General features: G+C 42.3%; 1 protein-coding gene and 1 long non-coding RNA gene across 4 annotated transcripts in view; one reads left to right on the top strand and one right to left on the bottom strand.

Annotated features, from left to right (window-relative positions):
* The window catches only part of LOC121674706, a 103,964-nt gene that overhangs the window by 30,262 nt on the left and 46,581 nt on the right, over positions 1–27,121 (bottom strand). For both annotated transcript variants that reach the window (XR_006019790.1, XR_006019791.1), the window contains exon 3: positions 725–820. This is a non-coding gene — a long non-coding RNA (uncharacterized LOC121674706). The remainder of the gene's footprint in view (positions 1–724; positions 821–27,121) is intronic.
* The window catches only part of PLCB1 (phospholipase C beta 1), a 341,667-nt gene that overhangs the window by 306,798 nt on the left and 7,748 nt on the right, over positions 1–27,121 (top strand). The window contains exon 32 of one of the 2 annotated variants that reach the window (XM_042049231.1): positions 13,704–13,768. The exons of the other annotated variant lie outside the window; for it this stretch is intronic. Coding sequence (XP_041905165.1) covers positions 13,704–13,742 — 39 coding nt within the window. The 3' untranslated portion in view covers positions 13,743–13,768. The remainder of the gene's footprint in view (positions 1–13,703; positions 13,769–27,121) is intronic. 2 annotated transcript variants of the gene reach the window in all.

Below are 27,121 nucleotides of genomic sequence, written 5' to 3'. Positions count from 1 at the left end.
CAGAGAGTTTCCCCGTGACTTTCCACGGATTTGATTAGGAACCCTGTGTGAATTTTGTCTGTATCGTGTCTTTATTCTCCTTCTCTAGAGCAGACACGTTACTGCCGTCACTATTTCTTTATGTGGTGCCAGCGTGAGAGTGTCTGGCTCTTCATTAGCTGTCCATATGTAAACCAACAACTTGTAATTACTTTTGAGAGTGCCTTTAGGAAATGAGGAAGTGACACTTACACATTCACAGGCCCTGTTTCAGAAGGAAGTCGGAGGCATCACGCGACTGCCCTCCTGGAGCAGATGTATCTGGGATGCAAAATGTACATGCCACATGTGGGCCAGCTATGAAACAAAATTAAAATTTTAATCAAAGTCTCCGTGCATTTCCCAAGTATTAGGCAGCAGATTGTTGGGAGTGTAAGTAGGTCACACGTTGTGTTGAGCGATTGTGCTTTGTCCTTTGCCATCTGGCAACATGAATCAACGTCAGCTGGATGCAAATAGAACTCTGCAAAGGTGACCTTGGCAACAGGAGCGGCCCGCTGAGCCGGGACTGCAGGAGGCTCACCTGCAATCACAGCAATCCTGGCAGGGGGAACCCAAAAGGAAGGGGGGGTTGGTTCTAGGAGCTCTGATGGGCACTGCTGCCAGTTTGGGAGTCAGCTGTTTGTCAGTGGAGCCCATGGAGTTCCAAGTCATGGATTGCTTTAATCTCTCCGTGGATACTCACATTTCAGTGAACGGCCAACAATCCACTGGAGTTCAGAGCAGGTGTAAATGAGATGGAAGATGCCAAAAAACCCCTGGTCATTATGGTCAATTATTCCTAGAAAGAGAGATTCCAGATATTTATTACCTTAGGATATGTTTTTGAGGAAACCTAGCTTTTGAAGCACTCTGCTTTTACAAGTCTCTGAAGCTTAACCCAGCAAACAGAAGATATTTGTAGCTCGGTTGAAATGACACTGTCAAGACAAATTCAGCTGTGAGCTTTAAATGTGTGCGTCTGAAAAAAAACCCAGTAGACCATTCCAAAAAGGAAAACGTTGTATGATAAAACTTCCTTGTGGTGCTTCCAACTCAAACCAGTACCACCTTTTTGTGTATTGAAGGCTTTGTTTGGTTAACTTGCATTTGGTGCCTTACTTTAGATGTCGGTGTTTGAAATCTTTGGCTTAAGCATCTTTCAGAGCAAATTATCTGCATGACAGAATTAGAATCCAGTTCTGATGGTTCCCAGTCCTGTTTTGAAACCACCAATCCCAGAAAGGAGGTTTGTGGTCTACTCTAAGTTTTCCTAGTTGACTGCATTAACAATGAAGTCAGAGTTTCCCCTGTATGGAAAACAAGAAAGGGGAAAGGCAGATTTATGGATTCCCAGGTTCCGTGCTATCTGCAAAATGGATTTAACACATGCCAAACCTACAGCAGAGAGGTTCCCTCATACCTTGTCCTGGACAGAAGCAGCACTTTTTCTCTGACATGAGGAAATGCTGTGGAGCGTGGAAGCCATCAGGTTTCCTCAGCTGCCTTCCCAAGCTGTGACTCATGCGGTTAAAAACACCACTACAAAATCAGAATACAATGCTGCTGTCTGCACACGAACACACTAATTTAAAATGTGTGGGGACTAATTGTCTTCAAAATCCAGAGGCATTTGGTTTCTCCAGTTACAGCCAGGCCCTACTGGAGTTTATAGCTTCTTTTGTTACCACTGTTATTGTTATTATTATTATCATTATTATTTCTGAAAGCATTTTATAGGAACATAGAAACTACTCGTCTTGCACAGCAAATATATCAAAGCACATTTATCTGTTTCTCCAGTATTAAAGCAGGGAAAAGGGCTGCTTAAAAGTGTGCTTGAAGCTGTTGTAAGACAGTCAGGATGTGAGTAGGAGGTAGCCAGGTGTTTATACCTGCTAAATATATGGGAAATATATTCCCATGTATTTTCAATATATGAGAAAAAATGGTATTTTAGTACTGAAACTGCTAAGAAGTACATTCATCTAAATTACTGTGTCTCAGAGAAAGCTTGCAATAACTCACTGCATATGTCCACAAAATACGGGGCAAGTAGAACATCTAATTTTGCTTTAAGCTTATTTTATTTTTTATTTTACATAAGTATTATAAATTGATCTGCGACTCCAGGCTGCCTTGGGTATATCTAGATTTGTGATCAGTGCACAGTGTAAGTTATTTTTAGATGTGAAATGCTCTTGCATCCACAAAGAACGTGGTTATTCACTGCCATAAATGCGCTGGGGAAATAAGTAATTTCAGGGCTTTAAAGTGGTTTGCAACCATCTTCTTTGACTGTATTGGATTTAAATATTTTCCCAGTTCTCGTGAACTATTCAGTGGGGTGAGTCTGTTTCTAATTGATCACCAAGTCAGACATGACAATGTCATCTCTAGGTTCCAATTCCTGTGTCTGGTTTAACTTCAAAGACAGAGTTTAAAAGCCTTACACAAACTTCCTTAAGGGGATTCAAGACAAAATCGTGGTGCCTCCTGAAACTGTGAAATCTTTCTAAAGTTCTCAGTCTGAATGGCAGAGGTTTGCATCAGTGCAGCAGCAGGCATTTCCTGGGATATTACTGAATTCTTGCACAAATTCATGAAGTTGGATCATGGCGGAGACTCTTGTTACAGTTTCATATTCAGAGCAGAGCTCCAAACTCATTAAAGCCCATGGTCTGAAGTGCAAGCTTCCATGGGAGTGTTTGCTCACAGCACTGTCTAACAGGCACCAAAGCGAGCAGCAATTCCCTAAGAATGTTACAGACTTTGGAGCAAATGTCATTGTTTCCAAAGCAGGCAGGAAAGGAGTAGACGTTCGGAATGCCAGACAACATCTGTAACACCTGGAGAATGGAAGATGGGCAACATTTCTGATCAGGCTTGTGTGGGCGTATTCTCAGTCATTTCCCAGAACCTATTCATTTTGGGGGGTTTAGATAATGCTATTTACAAACCAATTGAGTCTAACTTTTACTTTTAATTAAGAAAGTTAATTGGAAAATGTCCTTAGAAATTAGGTTTCTCCCTTGACATGCTGTAAATAAATAAGTTATGTTGCCAAACAAGATGAAGATAAACAAAGGGCTGTTTCAAGCCTGCAGAAAACAGGAGCAGCTTAGTTCTCTGAACAACAAAACTACATTTCATCATCTAAATATCAACACATTAATATTTATATTTATCATTATTAATTTGATTGCATTCTTTTAATAAGAAATGCAGATAGAATAAGTGTTCCTGCAAATATTTGCTTGCATTCATATCACTTCCCATTATTTCTGCATGTTGTCAGTGGTTTGTGCTGCTCAGCAGCTCAGAACTGACCCCAGTTGGGGCAGCTCCCCAGAGCCTGGGGAAAGTTGTCATTAAACAGCTTCAGACTTCCAGCCCTTCTCCAGCAGGGCTCAGGTTTGCCCCAGGGGGAGGGAACTGCCCCCTGTCACTTCATAATTCCCTTTTTGACAGTATCAGCACTGCTGGTTTTATCAGCTTGCCAGGCAGGTTGAATTACTGGAATAAATGAGACTGAAGGAAACCAAAATGTTGCTTTTGGGTCAGAAGTGACCAGCAATCTGCGGGTTCTGGTTCTTTGATCCTCAGAGAATGTGTCCCAAGCTTTCTGCCCTTCCTTCCCCTGCAGTAAGATAAGTAACCCCAGCTTTCTTCCTATTTGTGGTCCTGCCTGTTAATGTAAATTCCACTTGGCAGCAGATTACATGCATGCACTTAATTAATTTGTGCAGCTAACAAGCAGATGCAGAATTTGGTCAGCCATGCCTGCAAGAATGGTATCATCTTGAGGAGAGAAAACGAGGATTGCTAAGGATGCTGTCTGCTTTTGAAGTGAAGTCCGCCATCTGGAAAAAGCTGGGCCCTGAGTCAGTTAGAAATACAAGAGCATTTCAGCCTCCTTGTATTTTTCCAGGTATTAGTAGGACTCCATCTCTTCAAGAAATGATAATGTTCATGAATTTGCAGTAGCTCAGTGCAGGAACAAAGACCCTAAAACCCTCGGCTGGTTCTGCAGGGGCCTCTCACAAACAGTCCCTGCCCAGTTGCTTCTTAAGCACAGGTTTCAACCAAAAGAATTATGTAAACATTTGAGCAGGAATTAGACACGTGTACAGTGAAAGACAACTTGAAGTACTTCTCACTTATTAAACGTAGTGAATAGATACTCAGCACAATTATTTCATTAATTATACACCTATTCTATTTTTTGCAATGTTATTACTATCACCAAATACTGTTTAAAAAAATAATCGAACTAAGAAATGAATAAGAGACAGACTGGGAAAGCTGTTTGAGTAAGTATTCTTGGGGTGTCAAAGAAAATGCTAGTAACAGAGTTGGACGCTCATAACTGCTTTTGAATGTTACTTCCAGTTCCAGAATGATCTTTGGCATCTTTCAAAAAATGGGAAAACAAAGGATAACATTAACAAAAGTTCATGTTATTTTTCATAGTAGTTAATGGTTGGAGTTTAAAACTGTGCACATGTGCAGTGCTCAGGCAGCTAACTTATCTGGGGGCATGAAGTAAAACTTTAAAGGAGGTGGATCTGTGTCTCACTGAGGTTTTGCTGGATTTGGTGTCAATAATGAAGCATTTGTTGGCACCTGGTTTGCCAAAGTTCTGGAGAGATGCCTGTCCTGAGGTCTGTGGGGCTTCTTCCTAGGCTTTTACCTTTCTTTGTCCCTTTTGACATATCCTAAACTCAGACTTCTGGGTGGAAATGCAATCCAGACTGCTGTGAGTGATTAAATCACCCAAGATGAGCCTGAGCAGATTTTAGGCTCTTGGAGTGGGAATGAGGCAAAGATTTTTGGAGGAAAAACAAAGAAAGGTCGATTTATTAATACGCATTTTCTTGCTGTAAGTGCATCTTCTGTCAGTTTATGTGGATTAGGGAGACAGGGATGGCACAGCCCTTCTCCGTGCCCTCTGGAAGTTTGGTGTCACGATGGAGCCCAGCAGGTGCTGCTTTCCTGGGAACTGTGCAGTTCAGGCAGTCTCAGATCTCAGGGACGTGAATGCTCTGGAGCAATGTACTGAAAGCATGGGGTGGAATCGTCCTTAATTCAGGACCACTCCAATATTCCCATTTTTCATAGCTGTTCCCAAGCTTGTGTGCTTTCCTGGCTGAACTGTGTTCCAGAAAAGAAAGAATTGGCCTCTGTCTGCCCAGCACAATCAGTTGAAAACAGTTTTGTATGGGCCTGACAAGAGAAGTGTGGGTGGATAAGGTTAAGCCCAGATGCCACCTGCAGATATCCCCTTGGCACACAGCTGGAGTATTATTCTCTTCAAGGCCGGAAAGGGCTGGAATTGAGGCAGAAAGGCTGGGTGGTCCCCAAATTTAATGTGCCAAGGGAGAGTTCAGTCTGTGTGCTCTTGGTACCTCAGGGTGCAGATAAAAGCACAGCTGAGCCATTCTGCACTTCATAACGTTGAGAAGACAAATCTCAGCCATTGTTTCCTGGTTTCCCTCCTCACCTGACCTCCCTCTGGCTGATTTGTCATTCCTGAGAGCAGTTGTTCTTATAAACCTCGGAATAAGGTGGTAAATCTAGATCTAGTGCCCCAGCTGAGTCAATAGCACACTGGGCTGGAGCTAATTTTTCAGGCTTATATGCTGTTTGGAACAGGAAATCTGTGATTTTAATTAGCAATAAATAGGAAATAGTCTGCTGCGAATTGATCTTAAACAGGTACTGCTGTACTAAATTAGTTCAAAATAAGCAGGATTTTCCATTCAGCAAATTGATATTAAGACATCTCGGGTTTATTAGCAGCAGCTACATTATCTGTCTGAGGCTAACTTTGGTTTCAGAAAGGAACGAAGCTGAAAATCTGTTCTTAGACACAAACAAATGAGCTTGTCATAGAGTACAGAGCATCAGGACAGAAGGGATTTCCCCCATGTAGTCATTTGAAGAACTAATTGTCATATGTATTCTGTCTTACCAAGTAAATGAAACTAATAACAATTTGTCAAAAAAAATCCCAACATTTTTTGCTTGTGTAATTCACAGTCATTTAATGTTTAATGAAATTTTGGGAGATGGCGTTTTCTTGATGTGTTTGCGCAGAAGATCCTTTCATCTGACACTTCATTAGGGAAAGGATTTGGATTTTGAATGTTCTTAGGAAATATATCTCCTTTTACTGTAAACTGTGCAATCTGCTATATTTAATACAGAGAAAGCCCTAAAATTGCCTAAGCTATCAGGCTTGTCTGTAAGACAAGACCATGCTATTGCTTTCAGAGTCTAATAGTATTAAAATTTGAACCAGTAACTTGTATTTCATGCAGTTTTGCAGATAGGACAGTTGAGAGGTGAAATGGGTTGGGGAAAGTTGCAAAGGAAATCAGTTTGTGGGTAAGACAACTAAACTATTTCATTTGTACAAGGTGCTGAATCAGTGAGATGTCAGTTCTCAGCCTGATGCTTATCTCAGTTGCTGTGGCATTTGTTCATAATCTTTTCAGAGATGTTACTGGAATCACTTTGAATAGGTACTGATGTAATATAGAATGATATTTTTTGGGATAGGATGAGAATTTTCTTTAATTTGCAGTCCTCCAGTTTTGAGTATCATTTCCAGAAAGGCAATTTCTGAGACAAGGAGCTACTGGAGAGGGTCCAGTAGAGGCGACAAAGATGATGAGGGGTCTGTTTTGAGGAGAGACTGGGCCTGTTTAGTCTGGAGAAAAGAGAACTGAAAGGGCATCATATGAATCCACATAAATATCTCAAGGAGGAGCCAAGGGAGGTGCCAGACACTTTTCAGTGGTGCCCAGTGACAGGAAGTCATGGCCTTAGAGGAGTGATGGCCTTAGACTGAAACACAAGAAGCTTCACCTCAGTGTGAGGAAGAACTTCTTTACATTGAGGGTGGCAGAGCACTGGAACAGCTGCCCAGGGAGGCTGTGGAGTCTCCCTCTCTGGAGACACCCCAAACCCACCTGGATGCGTTCCTGCGTCACCTGCTCCAGGTGCCCCTGCCTTGGAAGGGGTGTGGGACTGGATGATCTCCAGAGGTCTCTTCTAACTCGAGCTGTTCTGTGATTCTGTCTCACCATCAAGATCAGAGGACCAGGTCCTTTACATTCTCTCAAGATAATTTAATTTCGCAATCTGTGTTACCACTTTACACTTTAAAGCACTGAAATGCAGTGGAACATTTGCTGAATTGGGGCAATAAATACGTTTCACTGGAAAACTTTCAGGCTTTCCTCCCTGTGACCTGTTTACTCTGAGGACACAGGGAAGGGGGAGCATGACAGGACACTGCTGCAGGCTGTGTTCTTGCAGAAGTAACTGGGATAGCTCATGCTTAGCTCAGCCATCAGACAAGCAGCTCCAGCTTTGGGTACTGGGTACTTTATTTTAAACTGATGCAGTGTATGGACAGAAGGCTGGGTTTAAGGTGGAGCTGAGTTGATCTCTCCTTATTTTATGGTTCACCTCAGAGGCCAGAGGTCCTCCCTGGTCCCTGCTATGTTTTTGTACACATACATATATAAATGTCTTTGTAACACTCAAATGCTGAGTGAGAATTTGGCACTGCTTACCATGAAATATTGAGAACCTTCACCTGTATCAAAGGAATATTGGAATGTGTGCTCTAGACATTCCGAGGCTTTACGAGGGGAGAAGTGTCCTCAGTAATGCAGATTCCTGCAGGAAGTCTGGGACAACTGAGTGCTGTCCTGTGATGAAGCAGGTTTGGCACTCGAGCTTTACAGTAACAGGGCCATTATAGGACAACTAAAAGGTTTCATTGTCATATAAGGGAGCAGTCAGTAGTTCCTAAAGCTCTTGGTGGCTGTGTCCCCATGGCCAGGGAAAGAACTTTGCTTATTTTAGTGCTTACTGAATTATAACAAAAAATGTTTCTGCCTAGTGAAAATACAAAATGCTTCTGTGTTGTCTTTCTTTCTTTTGCCTGCTCTCAGTGGTAACCTAAGTCCCTTTGATTCCTTCATTCCCTTTAGCTGACCAGATCGGAAGGCCTGCTTTCAAAACTGCCCTAAAATAATCCCTTGCCAACCTGAGGTACTGGATTAGCTGTAGAAATATTGGCTCCCCTTGCGTTCTTTCAATTTTTAAAGTAATTTTTACTCCTCTGATGAGTAGCTGATTGACAGGGGTTGCTGAGCTACATCTCAGACAAAGGCAATGTGCCGAATGCAATGGGGAGCAAACTTTTAATATGCTCTGACTGGTATCAATAGCAAAATTCAGACTGACTTCAGTGGAGTAAACCTGTGTCCCGAATGAGTAAACCTTTGAGACTTTCAATTCATGTCCTCCAATGAGACTTCCACAAAAATCTGGTGGCCTCATAACCACAGGGCATTAACTCTTCCTGCTGGACCAGAGGAACACGAACTCTGGGTAAGAGTCCCAGACTGGACTTCTTGTGTCTAACATTCATTGTATTAATGGAAATACATTTCTGAGAAATAAACTCCATTCTCTTGATCTCTGTCTAGCTTACAAGTTAGTAAATGCTACACTACATATGGTAAAGGTGATAAATAAAATTTCTTGTACAGACATAATTTCAGTGATGCTCTGCTTGGACCTTGTATTGAGGTTTGGGAGTTCTGTTTTGAGCTGAAAGATGCATATTCTGGCTTAATCTTCTGGCATTTATGAAGCTGCTGTATAATAGTTGATTTTTTTTAAAAGGTTGTATCTAAAGTAATCCATAGGAAGCAGGAATGGGAATGTTCTTTGCCCAGGATGAGAAACAGGAGTGTATCTGAAGACTGTTCTTGCTGCAGTTGGACTGTGTGTGTGTAACTTAAGGGAGGAATTGCACAGGGATGGGTTCCACACATCTGTGGAACCAGTGTTGCTGTTAAACCAGTGATTTTCACTGGCATGCAGTAGAATTAATCTGAATAATTTTTTTTACTGGTTCACTGACTGAGATCAAAGCCAGGACCAAGCTCTTCCTCCTGCATTTTTTCCTGTGCCTACAACACAGTCAGTCTTGGATCGACTGATCAGCAAACCTAGATCTGTGTTGTCTCTGTGATAGGGATGTGAAGGATCTTTTCTGGTCCAGGGAAGATGAGACTATAACTGGATTTCACAGCTTGCAAAGTATGAATACAAGTTGCTGCCTTAAATGTTTTGCACTGTTTCTGTGTTGCCATGAGGTAGATTTTGTCCTAAGTCTCTGTTAGTGCCACCCTGCTGTAGATGATACCCATGGGAAAGCACATCCCCTGCCTCTGGCTTTTCTGTTCTCTTGGTCTGGCAATTCATCTTCTGTTAGTAGATACCTAGAGAAAAAGAGCCTAAAGCACATCTGGCACGTTCTATTGAAGATGAACTCCACAACATACAACACAGCTGGAAACAAAGTTTGAAAAGGAGTCATGGCTTAGGAATTTAGGCCAGGGCTGCTTCCATAAAGAGCAAGAAAGTTTTGCTTGGTCCATTGGAGAGAATGTGCTGTTTTCCAGAGGGCCTGGGCTTTCCCCCAGTTTAGTGGCCAGTGAGCACTGCTTGCTTCTCCTTCAGCTGGCCAGAGTGTCAGAAGAGTTGCCCTCAGAGAAGAGGAATCCTTTAGTTAGCTGGACCCTTGGTGAGAGCAATACAGTACAAAAAAAGGAGAAGGCACTAGGCAGGAATGCTTCATTTCTAAAAATCGTAACTCACTTTGATTGCACCATTGCTTAAAACTTTTCCATTTCCCCTCAAACTATTCTTACAAATCTTTCCTGCTCTCTCTAGCGTGGTGGCTTTGTGCTGCTGTGGTCTCAGAAAACCCTGTGTGTGTCTGCCAAAGGCAGAGCCAGCAGCAGCACCACATGTGAGTTGCTGAACAGCTGAGAGGTGTGTGAATTATTGAAGGAACTGAACGATGTGCTGTGAGGCAGCTCCTGTGGATAAGCACTATTGCCTTTTTCTTGTCCCTGATACACATTTCTTCATTGTGGTTTTAAAGGTTCAGAATGGGTAATTGTGAAGAGCAGTCATGTTAACAAGAGTTGATTAGAGGTGTTAGAGCAGCATGAGTTACTGTGGTGATTGACAAGATTCTATGCCCCATTTCTATGTGCCAGCAAGAAGAGAAATGCTGACTAATTATGCTGTAGTTCTTTATAGGAATGGCACAGTAACTGAGAACACAACACAGCTTTTTATGACAGCTTAGAAACCAGAAATACGAAGTGCAGCTTTTTTTGGTGGGCCTTTGCACAAGTGAGGACACGTCCAGGACTATCAGATAAATCAGACTATATTCAACTTCAATATTTTAAAAGCTTAAACTTTTACTGGATTGATTTCTGGACTTTCTGGCGTCTCCAGAAAGCTTCTGGGAAACCAGCATTAGGTAGACAGTGACTATGAATAGCAGATAGTGTTTTAACACTCCTCCCTGCCATCAGTGTTCTACAGTCTGGTTTCTGTGTGTGTCTTCCCTAAAATGTTGTCTCAGCACCAATAAAAGCAACAGATACTTGGCTGCTTTATGATTTGCGAACGTGTATGTATTTTCTGTGTTTTATTATCTCTGTGTTAGAGATTTCACAAAGAGCTGCTTAATGCAATGTCTGTACAAACAGAAAGATTCTGCTCATACTGGAATCAAGTTGCTCAGGCATTTTCAAAACCATGCAATTCCGGAAGTACAGTCATGACCATCAGAATAGAAAAGAGCTTGAAATTCAGTGTTTGTTTTAATCCCTGTGTTTCTCTCTGACTTTCTCTTTCTGACGCTGCAAGGCCATGCCTGGAGCTCCCAAACTAGTGAGCACCCGTGTGGGAAATATCTGACAGATGTCTGCTGCACTGCCACCATTTGGATCAGGAGCATCCCAGTGGTGCAAGTGCACAGACTGTGTTGTTAAAAGCTCAATAAAAAATACAGGTTTTGAGTGGTGCACACCCTACTCGCAGCTAAGTGTTTGTATCTGGTAACCCTAATTTCCTCTGCCTGTGGGATTCATGCTACCCAGATATCTCTGTTACTTTCCATGGACTGTGTTTTGATAAATAATCAAGGAGAAAATCCTCAGTTTGGTTAAGTAGAGCAGAGTTTGTTACCATTTTTGAATGTTGCTTTTGTTGAAATGTTTACTTATTTCTGATGTTCATCCTGCAGGTAGGTAAAATCTGGATACTGGCAAATGTGTGCCTCCTTTGCACACCTAAATCCTGGTGTGTGAGCAGAACACGCCTCACACAAAGTACACACACCTCTTCCCAAACCAAAACGTGTCCTTTAGCAGGGAGGCTGGCTAAAAACGGTGCCAAAAGAAAGGAAAAGTATTCGTGTTGCACAAACTGAGGAATCTAGCAAGAGGATGCTTAGTAGTGTTTTCCAAGACTGGTTTTAAGGGAATTTTTAATCAAATCTTAACCGGCTTTCAGTAGTTACAAACCTCACTGAAGTAACTAGGCCAACATCTCCAGCAACAAAATGTTTGTGTGCTGCAAACTTATATGTAATTTTGTAAAAATTGCCAATTTTCTGTGAGTTGCTTTATCTGATTTGTCAGTCAGTGGGAGCACAGAAACTGAAGTACATAGATCAGAGGGACAGAAAAATGAAGTTTATCAGTGATAAGGAACTATGCAAAACAAAGTAGCTTTCTTAATTCACTTTACATTTCACCTTCTTGCTACTACCTTTTTGTCTGCTACAAACTGTCACCCTCTGCTTCCTCAGCTAATATTTTAGGTTCATTTTGCATGTCAAGATGGTGCAAGCTGCCACAGCCAGTGGTACCCATTCCCTGAGCCCCACGTGTATCTCCTAACACCATTTGTGACAGTGTTAATGCTGTAGCTTTACAGCCCACTGCTGCCAAGGTGAGAAAGAGAGAAAATAAAATTCTTCAAGGAGAAAATAAATAAAGTTCATTTCATTCATTTGCTGCAATACATCATAAGAAGGTGGCATAGGTTCCCTTACACAGCATTTCAATCAAATCCAGCCAGTTGTTAGCTAATGATATTTTCTGCCTGCATTGTGACTCAATTAGAAGGCCTTTATGAATCTGCATGAAAGTAAAATGAGGACACAGTGCTCAGACATATTGTTCTGCTTCTTCACCCATTACCAAGGAAGTGACTCAGTAATTGTATTCAGTTTAAGAAAATGCTTTGAGGAAATGTTTTGTAACAAATATTAAAAGTACTACCTCACTTTCTAAGCTATTTCATCTTTACATATTAAATGAGAAGCTTTATTTTGTGTTATTGTCTGTTTCTATTTCTTTTTAAAGGTTTCCATTTTCCGTTTCATTTGTAACAAACCTGACACCTAAGACAAAGCACAGGTTACCTCAGTGAGCTCACATGCAATTATTCCATGGCTGGCTGTCACCTGCGTGTCACCTGCGTGTGACAGGGGATGCCACTGCAGCTCTGGCTCCTGGACAATGCAGATACAATACTGTCCAGAATACATGATAAAGTATAAAGTAGATGATGCGGGAAGTGTCAAGATTTTGGTGGCACCAACCCTGTCGTGACAGAACTGTGATTTAACTTCTGCAAACAGAACCAAGTTCAGCGATAGACTCATGCGATTGCTACCGTATGGAGCAGTAAATCACTTAATGCTGAAATAACACTGATTTTACAGTAAGACAAAACAGTTGCCACACTAATTTAACACAACAGAGAAGGAAACATGCTGCAGCCACTTGAAAAAGGCAGGGCAATGATGTTTAAGGACTGCACTTAGCAACAACCAAAAAGTCACCCATATTTTTTACTTCTGGGCTATAATTTCACAGCCATCTTCTAGTAACTGCAAAAACTAAGGAACAAACTTAGGTCTTTTTGGTTGCTGCTGGATTACCTTCAGGACTTCTCTGCTCCAGACCTTAGACCTCTCCAAGAGAGAGAGTTTGAGTTCAGGGTGCTCAGAGAGGTGCGTGATGCTGTCCCAGTGAGTCAGGGACGGCACATCAGGGGTTTCGGGCCAATCTGACAATCCTGGAGCACGTCAGGGGCTTCAGGACAATCTGACAATCCTGCTGCTCTTTGAACTGCCAAACACAAGTTTCAGCTCCAGAGATAAACAGCAGCTCAGGACGAAGGCGAGAGAACAGTGGTAACACCTCCAGGAGCAGCGTGTCCCTCACATTTCCTGCTCAGGTACTCGTGCAAGACTGACTCCAAGAGAATAGGCTGGAGCAGCACCACTCCTGTAAGCACTTGGGGATGTCCTTGGAGGTCTTCCATCCAAACTGCCCTGAGTTCGTGACATTAGGCATGATTTCAGTCTAAGGCCAGAGGTATCTCTTCCAGCTCATACTTCAGGTGGCATGGCTGATGCTCATTTCTTCCTTCAGACACGCTTCCTTCCCTTTCCCAGAAAAAAGGTGACTTTTCTTGCAACCTGCGTAAGCTGCCACTTCAACTAAAGCTGGATCTCCTTGTAACACAGTTGAAATATTGTCCTGTTGTAGCATGGAGTGACAGGTTGTGATAAATAGACTGTTTCTCTGACTAACATGTACCTAGTCAAATATTAATGAGCCAGCACACAGAAGCATGAAGTCATCTTTTGTTTTTCATTAAGTGCATAGATTAAAGAGATGTTGCTTTACTGTAATGCACAGAATTATGTCATTTCAGCTTAGAGTAATTGTTAATCACCTCAAATTGAAATGATCCTTGGTTTTGTTTTAAAGAGCATAGAAGAACAAGAAGTAGAGGAAAAACAGAAGTAGAAATGGAATGTGAGACTATAGTGAAAGTGAGTGAAAAATTCCCCTTTTTATCTAGTAATGCTGATGTTGTTTTTATTTTACATGTCAAAACCAAGTCAGGATCATCCACAATTTACTGCCTGGTGGTTTTTCTGAAATCCTTGAGCTATTCTAGCCCTGATTATTACCTGCTAGCTGCATTACATGAGCTGCCACTGACCATTACATCCCTTCGATACCGCAAAAGCAATTTGTGCCTTCTTCGGATCATACCCCACCCCATTGTCTCCCTGCCTGTTTTACTTATTGCTGCTTCTGCCCCACCTCAGTGCAGCCATCAGGGGCTGCGTGTAACAGCATGATTGTCCCAGCTTTCTTGCCACAGCCCTCTGGGTCATCGGGATATCCTCTGTTCTCTGCTCACAGTAGCTGCAGTACTCTCAGATCAGAACACCAGGCACTATGAAATTTCTCACTGAAGTGGTAAAGAAGATTGATTAATGTGGGGGTAGGAATTGAGAGCATCTGAATGTAGAAGTGGGAGGTGGGGAAAGGTGTTGAAGGTAGGAATTCTGGGTACTTCTGAAGATTAAGCTTACCAAGTAGATAAATTAGGGTTTTGTCATCTGGGACACCAGAGTACGGGATAAAGAAGGGATTAACCAGGGCATCACAGCAGAAGGAAGAATTGGGGTACAAAGAGAAAGAATTGATGAATGTGGATCAGTAAAACAGGATTAGTGAAGCCTAAAGGGGAAGATTTAAAGGTAAGAGAGTTAGTTTTTCAGGGAGGAGGAAGAGAACAGAAGACAACTGGGGAAAGGCAGGCAAAGCCTAGAAGAAAGATGAAAGTAGAATAAAGTAAGGGAGTTTTTTTCACTGCTTTATGGAAGGGCCAATGATGACAAGATGGTGATGGAATGAAGTACTGTTTCAGGTGTGTCTGCTATCAGGAGACACAATTATATACAAGTAAACTTCTGTATCCTCCTGCAAACACAGCCATACCAGAAGGTCTTGGGCTTTCATTGTCGAGGGGGTAGCAATAAGCCACACACCTTTGTCACTAAATCAGGGAATCCTGCTTGCTTTGTATTTTTATTTACTATTTCACCTTCTACTCCTTTCTTCTGGATTGCTTTGATTTGCTTTGCATGTTTGGGGAGAGAACCGCCATGGTTCTAAGTGAGGGCTGTATTTGTTCTCTTAGCCTGTCTGGGGTGGTTGTTTGGTTTTTTAAATACTTATCATGTCCTTTTCCATGGACATGCACTGGCAAGGAAGAAGGAACCAACTCTGGGTGTTTGATCAGTGCCTTGCACAGTACAGATTGACTTCTATGCTTTGCAGAAAGGCAAAGTTTGATTTATGAAGTGGCTGTAACTTGGTTTGTCAGGGTTTTTTTGCTGTGAATCACCTGCCTCTGCTCACACAGACCCCAGCATATTCCTCACGTATCGATTCACATCATTATGTGCTTACAGTTTATTTAAAGGTTTTTGCTGTTGCATAGTAAGTGAACACTTTTTTCAAATGCTTGTTGAAAATAACACAATTGCAAATATTGTTTAATTCTCTTATTGTGGCAGGGTTAGAGATTAAAACTGAGGTGGGGCCTTGATTTCATGAGTGCTGTTTTCCTCTTGGACACAGCAAGGGAACTAAATGTGTGTTTCCTGAGCACAGTGGTTGTGACAAAAGAAAGCAGAGCCCATAATGAATATATTGGCACCTCCACAGTATTCAAAGGAGTGACTTACTGAAGATGGCAAGATTAAACTGGCAATTGCACACTAGGGGACTGGGATTTCTTTGTTGTTTGTGTTTAAGTGACAGGAGAATATCGATTTCTGTTCCTGAGGGATGTGCTGTCTTCCTTTCCTGAAAAGCAGGAGGATGGGAATAGAGATGAGCTGCCTTGAAACAACTCACTGAACATTCGAAAAAACAAAAAAAACTTGTTTTAACTCTGTTCTTGTCATACATCACTTACATTTTAAATAATAAATATGAGGCCAACCTCGTATCACCTGCCTGGGTCAAGTTAGGATATCTTGGGAGGATGCTGGGAACCTTGGCAAATCCAACTGCTCCTGCACAGTTAAAAGGAAATCAGACCCCAGAGAAGAACCTCCCGTGGTTGCAAGTAACCACTTTGACACCCCTGGAATTATTCTTTCCTTGGCTTCATCCTGCTCTCGGAACTTGAGCCTCACAGACTGTGTTAAGGGAGCGGTATTAGGAGAAGCTGTGCGTGGTGGAACTGTGCACCCTACCTGTGCATGAAAACTGGGAAACAAAATGAATTGGCACTGAGTACTCAGGGAGTTCCAAAATGGGTGAAGGAATCCATCACACCAAAGCAAACAGGAGAACGATGCGATGTGAAGAAACATTTGTTTTCACCCCTTTCTGCTCTCACTGCTGCATCCACAGGACAAGGCCTTTGGAATGCTCTGAAGGACCAGGATAGGGCAGGGCAGGCAGAGCAGAAGGAGAGAGTCAGTTTTTCCTGCATGCCAGAAAGGAGTATCTCAGCTCCTGCTCTGGTGGAGTAAACCGCTGGCTTTGGGCTGAAGAAAACTGATCACCTTAAAGAATATTTCTGCACAGGAGAGGCACAGAATCCTTCTAAGCCACAATAAAAGCTATGCAGAAATCTAGAAAAATTACATACATTACAGCTTCATTCAGGAGCTGTTTGAATCCTCTAGTGACTAAATGTTAGATAGCTACAGGAAGAACTCCTATGTAGTTCACAGTTTTGTTTGTCAGCAGTAGATAAAATTTTGAAACAGAAAGGAAAGAATGTAGACTTACAAGTCCAGTCTTTTAATTCTGCTTTTGCACTAGGACATTTTTGCTGGATAGGGATGGCTCTTAAGAACTCTAAAAAGTAAGACCTAAAAGCAACTGCTGCACTTTTCCCATCCTTTAAACTGTGTTTCAAATGGACACTGAAGTGGATGAGAGAGTTTTTCAGTGAGGCTTCAGCCATATGCAAGTGTTGTCTAGGATCAAGCTGTCCTTTTTCCTAAACCTGGAATTTTGTAAGTCTTTTGGTAGCTGTTGCACACATCCAGAATTCTGCACAGTACAACTTCAGCCTCCAGGTTCAGCTACTGCATGGCCTGGGGGTGTGATACTGCACCGTGGTGCCTCTCATCCTGACAGCTTTATTTTCACAAAGTAGGCATTAATGCCTGAATAAAACATATGGCGTGGAGCTTATAGGGCAAATTATTTCACAGCCTGCTGATACTGAAGGTTAGCATTTCTAGAAACAGCTTACAGTCACTCATCTGTGGTCCTCCTCGAGATTATTTCTATTAGGAGATGTAGAAGTGCTCAGGTCAGGGGTCAGGTTTATTCTGCAGGGTGTTACATAGGTCGGTGAGATCTCAGTGTAGTATTTCTGCTCTCAAAATGCTCCTTGCTGCTGAAAATTTTGCAGGTTCAGTTTTCAGAGCAGAGGTCGAGTTTCAGAAGTCGGTATTCCTGATGGGATTGACTTGCAGCAATTAAATGTTTCCCTGTTATTTCAGTAATCCACCTTACTCCACATAGCCTGGATGCTGCTGGAGGTGGGAGAGACCAGCCTGTAATGCCAAGTGGCATGGAAACTATAGGAGCTCCTGGGAATGATAACTCACTGTCAGTCTTTCTGTCAGGGATCACTGTAATTCTGAGCAGGAGCTCATGCTTTCCATGCCATAAAGGAATAAATTCTGCGGTGACTTCTCCCCAGTTCCATGTCAGTGTTAACGCCTCCTCTTGGCCTGGAGTACCCTTCATTCCCATTTGTATTCAGACAGGCACTACTGCAGCTCCCACTTGAAAATACTAATTGGTTGAAAATTAATTCCAATTTTTAAATTATTACTTAGCTTTTTTACTTTTGAAGTGATCTTTTTTTTTAAGACTGGAGTTAATTTCTTGTAATATCAGCTGCCATGTAATGGTTGCAACTCATAAGCAGATTTAATTCAGTGATATAAACCATGTTTGAGGATTTACATAGGCCAGGATCCTCTCTGTTGGCTACTGCAGGAATTGATTTAATGTGGAAAAGCAATAAACCTGCTCACAGGTCCACATCCTTTATGGGAAGAGATGGCTGTTTTCCCATCCAATCACCAGTAGAAAGGACAGATTATAAATATGGATGTTGTCTGCTCAGAAGTTGAAATATTCTGTGCCCTCCTGGATTCCTTTCTGAAAAGTTTTCTGGGCAAGTAAGTACAGCTTCAGCACGCAGTCATCCGTCAGAGTGCCCAGGGTGTGTTTTCATGTCCAATTCTGTCATTGCCCTGAGACCCTGGGCAGGTCCCTCTCCACAGTGTGCTGGAGATCACAAAACAATACAGGTCTTTGATAGATACCTCACCAAAGATCCTCTTTGTACCTGTCCTCCCTGAACAAACTGCATCTTTTGTATGAATATTTCAGTAACATGATTTTTTTCCCACAAAACCCATGTTTATGTCAGTGGAGTCATTATATTGATGTACTTAAAAATATTCAGATGTCTTCCCTTTTTCATGTGTATGTATAGCATCCACAAGCACACAGACCTGTCACAAGAGGATTGACTCAGTATTCACCCTTGTGTGCTCCCTATAGCTTATTAGTATCAGGAGGAGGATGCTCTGCCTTTCCTTATTTAAAAGTACAATTAACCGTAGGATGCAGGAGACAGGGAACTGCAGGTGGAGCTGGCAGAGGCTGACAGGGAGTGAGCTGCTGATTTAAAGAAGTCTCTCTCCCAGCTATAGTTCCCTCCATCCGAATATTTCAGCTGCTTTTATTCTAATTTCTATGGCAGGAAGATGCCATTCCCAAGATCTCTTTGAACCAGCTGACGTTATCTTTGGCTTCTCTGCGCTGCAGGCATGGAGGATTTGGGAAAACAACACCTACCAAGGAATGGCTGCACTTTCTAAAGTAACCCCATTCCCTTGGTCAGTGCTGCTGTGCCAGACATGGCAGTTCCTGCTGTGCCTCTGACAGGTGCCAGCAGGAACCAGCCCAAATGGGACAAATGCCAAAGTGTAGCTTCAGTGTGTCCATGAAGCAAAATAAGACCAGACAAGAGAAATTCAGTTGTCCTTAGATCTGCTCTGCAAAGACTTAAAAGCGTGGGTTGGAGGCTTCTTGGAGAGCCTTGAGCCATAACAGCAGGGGAAATTAAAATTGGTGTCTTCTCCTGCTGTATGGCCCAGATATTCCTCTGCAGCCTGCCTCCCCCTGACTTCTGAAAGAGTAACTTAACAATTTAAATTCCCCATTGGTTGCATTTGTAATTATCCTGTGCAGAATCTCCTGAAGTAGCTCTCCTCCAGATTCTGTGTGGTGGCTGCCTTTCCTTTGCATTAATCATGGGAGCTCTCTTCCCTTTTGCCTGAGAGCAGCCGTGCCAATCGATCTGAAAATGGATGCACTGGAAAAGCAACACTGCAAGTTCAACACAGATTTTTAAGCTTATGGCTTCCACAGTCTGTGTCAATGTGTGACAGGAGAGAATTGTAAACTGAGAAAGAGTTCTCCTGTGAATTCAGTGCCCCCATTATCTCCTTCTCTATCCGAAGGGCTGAGGAAATCTTTTTTGTTAGCCAAGACAGCTTGGTGCTCCAGCTTAATTTTCATTGCATAATTTTAAATACAGATCGTGCCAACAGTGCTGCAATTAATGGATAGCCTAAAGACTTATTATTTCAAACTAATTGATATGTAAGAAAGTTTAAATAACATAAGTGATAAGAATTTTTTAGGAATAATTCTGTAACTAACTCAGAATAATCTTTTTACTGTTATTTAGAGTAGTAGATGACTTTATTATTCACTCACCATCACTAAATCTAATGTCTGTCTGTACTTCTCTAGTTCTAAATAGATTTCCATGAGATGGGGAAAAGATGACATTTTATAGTCCTTGTTCTAAAAGTTGTTTCTGCAAGTTAATAATCTCATTCATTTCCGATACCATAATTTGAAATAAATACTCCCTAAGTTCCAGATGAATTTCTGTTATCCCCAACAGAGATGTGTACTCTACACATTTTTAAAATAGGGCTCTAAAGCGAGAAATGTGTGTTTTTAAAGTACTCTTCTGCTTCTTCACATCACTTGATCACTTATGAAAGGTCTTTATTTTTCTAGTGGTTATTAAACTTATCTTCAACTAGATCGTGATCAGCATTGGCATCAGAGAATACACTCTAAAGCTGTAAGACCTCTCAAGAACTTTTTAATGCTTTTGGAAGATGTCAAGTACCGAAATAATAATAAAACACTGATAGAGCACTAAAAAGATAAGTTCTTGTAATGGAAAGAGGTTTGTTCTACTGCCAATGTTTTTTTCTTAAATAAGGTTTTGCATGGTGCAAAACTTTTCCAAGAGAGAAGCTACTGATAGTGATACCCATAAATGAAATCAGATTAAAAACAAAGTGGAGCTCATGGGGGATCATGATAGACATTTTGATGGCATGCCTCTCAGTGGAAAAAAAAGCAAAGGGCTTAGTGAAGTTCCATGAGATTCATCTCAGTTCAGGCTTGACCCTCTGATGAACTAAACTTCGATGAACTGTATTAACTTCAGGAGGAGAGAAGCCAGGGACCAGATCCAGCTCACAGTGGAAAAGCTCATGGTTCCTGTAGTGGGCTTGAGGCGTGGGGGAGGCCCCAGTGTGACCTTCTCATGCATGAGCTCGGTGGGGACAGGAGGCACCAGAGGAACGCATTCTCTAGGTAGCTTTAAGTTGTGGTGTCCCTTACCCTCCTGTCTCTGCTGGCTTCTAGGGAATTAGTGTATCCCTTTTCCTGGCAACAGCAAGGTCTGGCCACAGAAGTCAATGGCAGTATCTTTAAGAGATATGTTCAAGAGGACTTTCAGATGTCCGGCTGCTTGGCAAGATGGAAAGTGTTCCATGGCACAGACACACAGGCACTGTGACACACATTTTCTGTCACAGTGGCTCACTGAACATATCCCACCACACCAGAGAAGAGGGTGTGAGGCTGCTTGGGCTGCAGCATGAGCAGGGTGGCAGTTCCTCACCCAGAATAAGCATTAGGAGGGAAAAACACCCTCAGCAGTTTCCTTTCCTCATGGAGCTCAGGTGCTGGACAGAAACCCAGATCAGGCTGTACACAAAGAGAGCAAGGTCTGGATGTGAGAAAGACATCTGCCCTTCTCTGTGTGAAGTTGTTACCTCTTGTCTGTTGGAGCAGGCTTGGATTTTAAGCAGCAACGTGGTCCCTTTTCCTAGACTCCTTCGCGCCTTGCAGTTTGCTTAAATTGAAAAAGAGAGTGATTTTCAGGTGAAAACCCTGAGCCACTGAAACACAACTTCTGCACCACTTATTCTGAGGCAGTTTATTCCCAGATCTCTGCTGGGTGAGGAGCAAGCCCTTCATGCCCTTTTGTGCCAGCAGTTCCTTCACTTGATCTGGTCAGTTTGCATCTGTACTTGTGTGGTTGTAGATCCAAACTGTAGGTCCAAACCCCATTAAAGCTAGTCACTGTGCTGTAGACTGAAGTGAACTTTGGGTATGTGCTTTACCAGGCATGAGTTCAAGCTGCTCTGGGCAGCAGTGGGATGGGCTTTGTCCTGTTGGTCTGGCTTGATGAAATTACCTTATATGTCAATTTTTGCATTGTGGGATGCTTGCTGAACATCACTGAAATAAAGTTTTCTGCATGGGTCATTTAAACTTGGTGGGTAATTAGAGAGTTGCCTAAGTTTGCAGCAGTCAGCATTAATATGAACTTTGGAGAAAATGTTTAAATGAAAACAACTGAACTGAAATATTAATCCCTTGAACTTCATCATGAGGATGGCTCCATTAACCTCCCATTGCATAGTACTGCCTAATCCAGTAACAGCAGTACAGACAACAAGAGGAGGGTTTTCGCCTTTAAAGCTCGTTGTAGTATCAGGAAGTAAAAACCTTCAGGCTGTTTTTAATTAGGTTGAACCTCTGGGCAGAGTCACTCTTACGTTAAGCTCTAAAGTTTGTAATAGTTGCAGTTAAAATTCTACACTAACTTCGCTTCTCAAGTAAAAAAAACCAAGTGTGTTGTGTAATACAGCATGAAACAATGAGAAGTGTGGATATATGGATGAAGTCATGGTGGAAGTAGAGGGATAGGAAGATAATCACAGTATATAAATAGAGAGCAGCCATGAACTTACCAGACTCAGAGTCCCCAGCAGCAATGATACATCTCCATTTGATGGTCATGAGATAATAATGAACATATACATCAGCACGTAAGTTTGAATTGGGTCCCAGCTTTTTGTCATTGTTAAACTCAGCCTCAAAACTTCCCTGACACTTGGAAGTACAAAGGCCAAAATACTAAGCCATCATTTCTGGAAGATGGAAAATGAGGGATAGCGGCTCTGTCTCTGCTGTTAAATGTCTGCCAGGTTCTGAATGGATTTTTTTCATTAGCCTGGTATGTTAAAAAATAATGGGTCAGTCACTAAAGTGGCTCATTATTTGGGGAGAGTCAATGCAAAAGTCCCTGCAAATAGTAAAGAGGAAGCCAGGTTCATGTTGTTAATGAGTTAGGAAATATTTTGGAATAGCCTTCGTTGTTACAAGGGATTACAGAACTGCAACTACTTGAAAAGATTTTCAAAGAAACTTCTAAGGCTTTGATCTTTATTCAGAGTGCGCTTGCTTTCTAGTCTAAAAACATTCATTTTTAACAGGATATTAGGAGAAGGACTGGCTGCTCAGTAATTTTCCAAGCAGACTTTTCAGTGAGGCTCCATCCTGCAGAGGCTCTCTCGCATGGAGAGCTACAGTCACTGCAAGGTAAACTTCAGAGTTGCAGCAGAGGCTTTATCAGTGTGATTATTTCTGAGCTAATGATGGCTTGCTTCTAAACCTCCGTGCAGCTCCCTGACAATTATCAGTGAATTACAGTGAGTGTGTACCTTAAGAAAGGTGCTGTCTCAAGATGCACAGCCCTCAGTGTGTGTTTGGAGCTCTTATTACTCGAAACAGGCTCGAGAGTCGGGGCCAAGCAGGAAGGGCAGAGCAGGGTATGGCAGTGAAAGGAGGTGCCAGACTTAATCACAGGGTGAACTGTTCCTTTTCCTTTGAGGAGCACAGTGATGCCCCTGGAGGGAGACAGAGAAATAGATTATTTACTTCCTTTTCATTGTCGTACTGGAGGAGAAATCTCTGTGCTCAGAGGGAATTTTCTTAGATAATGATGGGACCTGTTAGAGATGTCCTGCCAAGAGTCAGACACAGGCAACGCTGTAATTATCTATTAGCAAGGTGGATATGAGAGACTGGACAGTGCTTTGTTAAACTGAACCCAGAGTTCAGTTTAGGTGAGGATCCAAAAGCTGTGCTGGGGGTTCCACCACCTTCTTTTTCAGATCTGTACTTCAGCAGCTCCTGAGCCCTCACACAGGAGGCCTTAAGCACTTGAAACTTTCTTTTCTTGTCTCTCCTCTTTCAAAAACAACCAGAATCTCTCACTTTGAGGGACAACACCACTTTTAGGCAAAACACAATATATATTAAGTGGCCCTGCAGATTCCATGGCCCGTTGGGGACATCCTGCTCTGCTGCCGTGGTGCTGCACAGCTCCGAGTCCTGCGTTCTCTGATCCATACGGGGTTTGAAATATTTCTGGAATATATTGTTGCTGTTGTAACCTCAAGATGTCATTTGAAATGAGTTTCCAAGGGACTGTCATGACCTCTTGAGATGAGAATTACAGTACTGCTACTCTTGGAAGGCCTGTGCTGTTGGACAGTCAGCTGCCTGTTTACAGGCTGCCTTGGAGGCATCGTGGAAGTGGAAAAAAATCACTTGTTAGACAGTAATGGCTGCACTGATTTTTTTTGTTGTTTGTTTGTTTTGCAGCATCCAAAATATGGTCAGCACTTTAGGAAAGGACCAGTTAAGAAGCTCTCTTTGAGCTCTGTCACTCCAGCTATTTACCCTGGATCCACCCCAATAAACTAAGGGCAGTATCTGCCGATAGATGAGACTTCAGGGGAATTTCTCTGGATTTACTGCATTGAAACTGAGGAGATTCTCCTTTGCTTACAGTGAAGATAACTTACTCTAGTGATGATGAAAAAGAACAGAATCTCAGAATCTAGCCTTAAAACGCCCATAGAAAGGGGATTTTTTTCCTGTTCATTCTAGCTCAAATTATTTTTATTCATATGCATCATGAGGTGCACAGGTCACACGTTTATGGAATCACCTAAGAGCCACTTGACAGCTTAAGAAAGCATTTTATCCAAAAAAGCAAACTGTTTCATGAAATAATCATCAGAACAAGGAGTAATTCCAAGTATGCAGCTTACAAGGCACAGAGCAGGGCTTTGCATGAGAATAAACTACCGTACTTTTGAAGAAACGGGAAACAAGAGTTACTGTGAAGAAAATCCTCCCACAGAATTCAGAATTTCTTTAAAGAAATTGCAAGAGATCTGAAATTGCTGCTCATAATACAATTGCCAGAAGGAAAAGATCACCGGTTTAGGCTTTTGCTGTAAGGACCTTCTCTAACCCAGAAGGTTTCAGCAGATATACTGAACAGGTGTATATGTGTATAACCTGGGCAGCACTGATGGGCATCTCACCACCCAAACATTTATTTTGAATCAGTTATTGGAACGAATGTTGGTTTTCTATACAGAAGGTAGATATGAGTTGCCTTATGAGAGTGTTAAAATCCAGGAGCCCGGGTCCCAGGTTTCCTCGCGGTCCCATTGGTTTAATTGAGGTTGCAGTTAATAAAGGCGGAGACACAGATTGATGGAGGCCCCAAGGTTACAGTCTAGTGCCTTGAGACAGCAGATATTAAAGGGACTCATTTATGTGGGGACTTGTTGTACCCTCGGGGAGGCAGAGCAAATCACCTTTGCTTTAATAGGAAGAGACACTGAGCTGAAACATGGCAGATAAGGGAGGCAGTGGGAGGGGGAGTGTCTGTACAAGGGGAGATAACACAGGATGTGTTATCCACTCCGTGGCTTGTGATGCACTTCAGGTGATTGCTGGTGATTTTTTCCAAGGAGAGTGTCTGGACTGTGCAGCCTCTTGGCATGGGAAGGCAGAGGGGCAAAAGCAGATCAGTCAAAACCATGGCTGAGCCAGCATCCCTGGTCTCAGGAAAACAGCACGGAGACTTTGTGGGGCGGAGAGATCGGCCTGATGGGTTCGACCTTGTGGGAAGGGCTAGGGGAGCATCACCTTCAGGTGGGGAGGCAGAGAAGGAGTTTGGGAATTGGTGTGCCTGGTGCCTCTCATGGTCTGGAAAATAACCATTGTTGGAAAATGCAGAGATGTCCTTGTCTGAGGACAGGAGTCATTAACCGGAGCTTTCCAGTCAGCATGAAGACATTTCCTGCTGTTGTTTACCTGGTGCTGTGCTGTTCCTCATGCCACCTCAGATACCAAGTGCCCTTAGGCTCTCCTTAATGATTCCGCACTCCCACATCTCCTGAGATAAAACCCTGTCTGCCTGAATACAGGGTTAGCAATGTTGTCCCAAAGCTTTGTTAAGCCCAAATGTTAACATGGTGGCAGGTTCCTTTATGCACTTGCTTGATGTCACTGGGAGAAAAAAGGAGCATTTAGGTGCCCTCAGCACATGCAGAATTAACTCCTTTCCCAGGCCTGGGCAAACAGCCTCCCGAGGACCTGCTGTTCCCAGCTGCTGTCTTAGGGCCATTCTGACAGAGGGCAGAGATGGGCATCCCAGTTGTGGCAAGGTCCTGCAGGGGAGTCCTGGGTCCCCTCAAGCCCCACATTCTCTCCTGAAGTCCCCGTCTCCAGCCAAGTGCTGCAGAGGAACTGTGGCCTTGAGGCATGAGGACATCTGAGCAGTGGTTACTCCTTTGCCTTCCCAGCACAAATCTGCTTAGTGGAGGGAATAACATGGTCCTTAATAAGGAACTCCTACTGTTTCCAATTAAACAAAAATTGCTGCCTATAAATCACTTGATCCCTGAGCTCTGTTCCTCAATTTCACTCTCCCTGTTACTGAGCCTCCATCTGCTTTTAACAGTTCTTGCTACTCATATGTCTTGTAATGCTGTATCCCTCCAGAATGGCTTTCTAATTAAGTAAGCTCTGAAAATGAAAAGCAGAAGAACAGCAGCCTTTTTACTCTGTACCCTTAATCTGGGAGTCCTCTATGTGCTATTTTGGAAGCTAAATTGAGGTCGCTGACATTATGCATATTTGTTGTCTGATGCAGGCTTAAAAGCCCCAAATCCTCTATTTAAAATTATCTTTAGGCACATGGGTCAAATATTTGCAGGAAGAAAAATAAGTATTTGTAGCTTTACTAGATTTAGAGAAGGAGGGGAGGAGTGAGAAAGGGGCCCCAATCCCAGCCCCGCGTTGCTTTTGCAATGTGGATTCACTGCCCACTGAAAATATCAGTGTTGCTGGTGTTAACAAAATAAACATTTCCAATGACACGTGATAAGGAAAACGGGAGCTTTGCTAAACAGAAATTCCCTGGAGAGGTCGCAGCCCCCCTTTTGTTACAAATGGTGTAGTGACCAGTTACTGCCTCTTGTCAAAATACATTCTGCTGAAATTGCACAGAGGAAATGAATGCAGTTGAGTTTCTCATCAGGAAAACAAAAAGAACAGGCACTGTCTATGTGGAATTAAATAATATCCTGCATGTGGGTAGTGCCAGAGTAATTATAGATACAAATGAGTATCACATTTCAACTGGTGAATAAATGCAACAATCAAATACCAAAAAGAGTAATTTTTTATATATTCTGCTGCACTCTGCCCCAAGGGGAAATAGCACAACTTTAAAATGTCTCAGATTTGAAATCCTAACTCAAAAATAGTGCAAAAAGCTTGAGAATAAAGAGTTTGCTGTTGGAAATGTCAGAGATTGTTGGAGATACTGAACTATTTAGTCCTCAGAGTCTATTTTTACCTAAATTGTTGAGCCAGGATATTTGAATAATTTTCCATTCATAATTCACTGCATCATTCAGGGAAAGAAAGTGATCAGGAAAACAAAATAAGATAAATTTAAAAGGAGATGTAACAGAAACAAAAAACTCAAAAAGCTGCCCTTAGAGAAAAACTCCCAGCAGAATGGAAAAATCTGAGACTTAAAAAAGTGACTGATTTGGAGTCATATCAAATTTTTGCAGTGGGAGAACTTCATCAGAACAAATAGGGCCATAATTAATGTTTTTGATTCAACAAAACTGTATTTTGGTGGGTTTTTTTCACCAAAATGTGTAACCAGTTGTATTTCGTATATAACTTTCTCAAAACATCTTTGGCTGAAGATTAATTCTCGGGATGCTTTTTAAGTAGTGACCCTTACATTATTTTTGAGTTGCAAATATATTTTTAAAAACCCATGT

The sequence above is a fragment of the Corvus kubaryi genome, unplaced genomic scaffold, assembly GCF_017639235.1.
Source record: "Corvus kubaryi isolate FWS band 111438036 unplaced genomic scaffold, C.kubaryi_AGA036_p1.0 70, whole genome shotgun sequence".
In the NCBI taxonomy this organism is placed as follows: Eukaryota; Metazoa; Chordata; class Aves; order Passeriformes; family Corvidae; genus Corvus; species Corvus kubaryi.
Note: the sequence above shows the minus strand (reverse complement) of the source record. Positions and strands in the feature narration are given on the sequence as shown.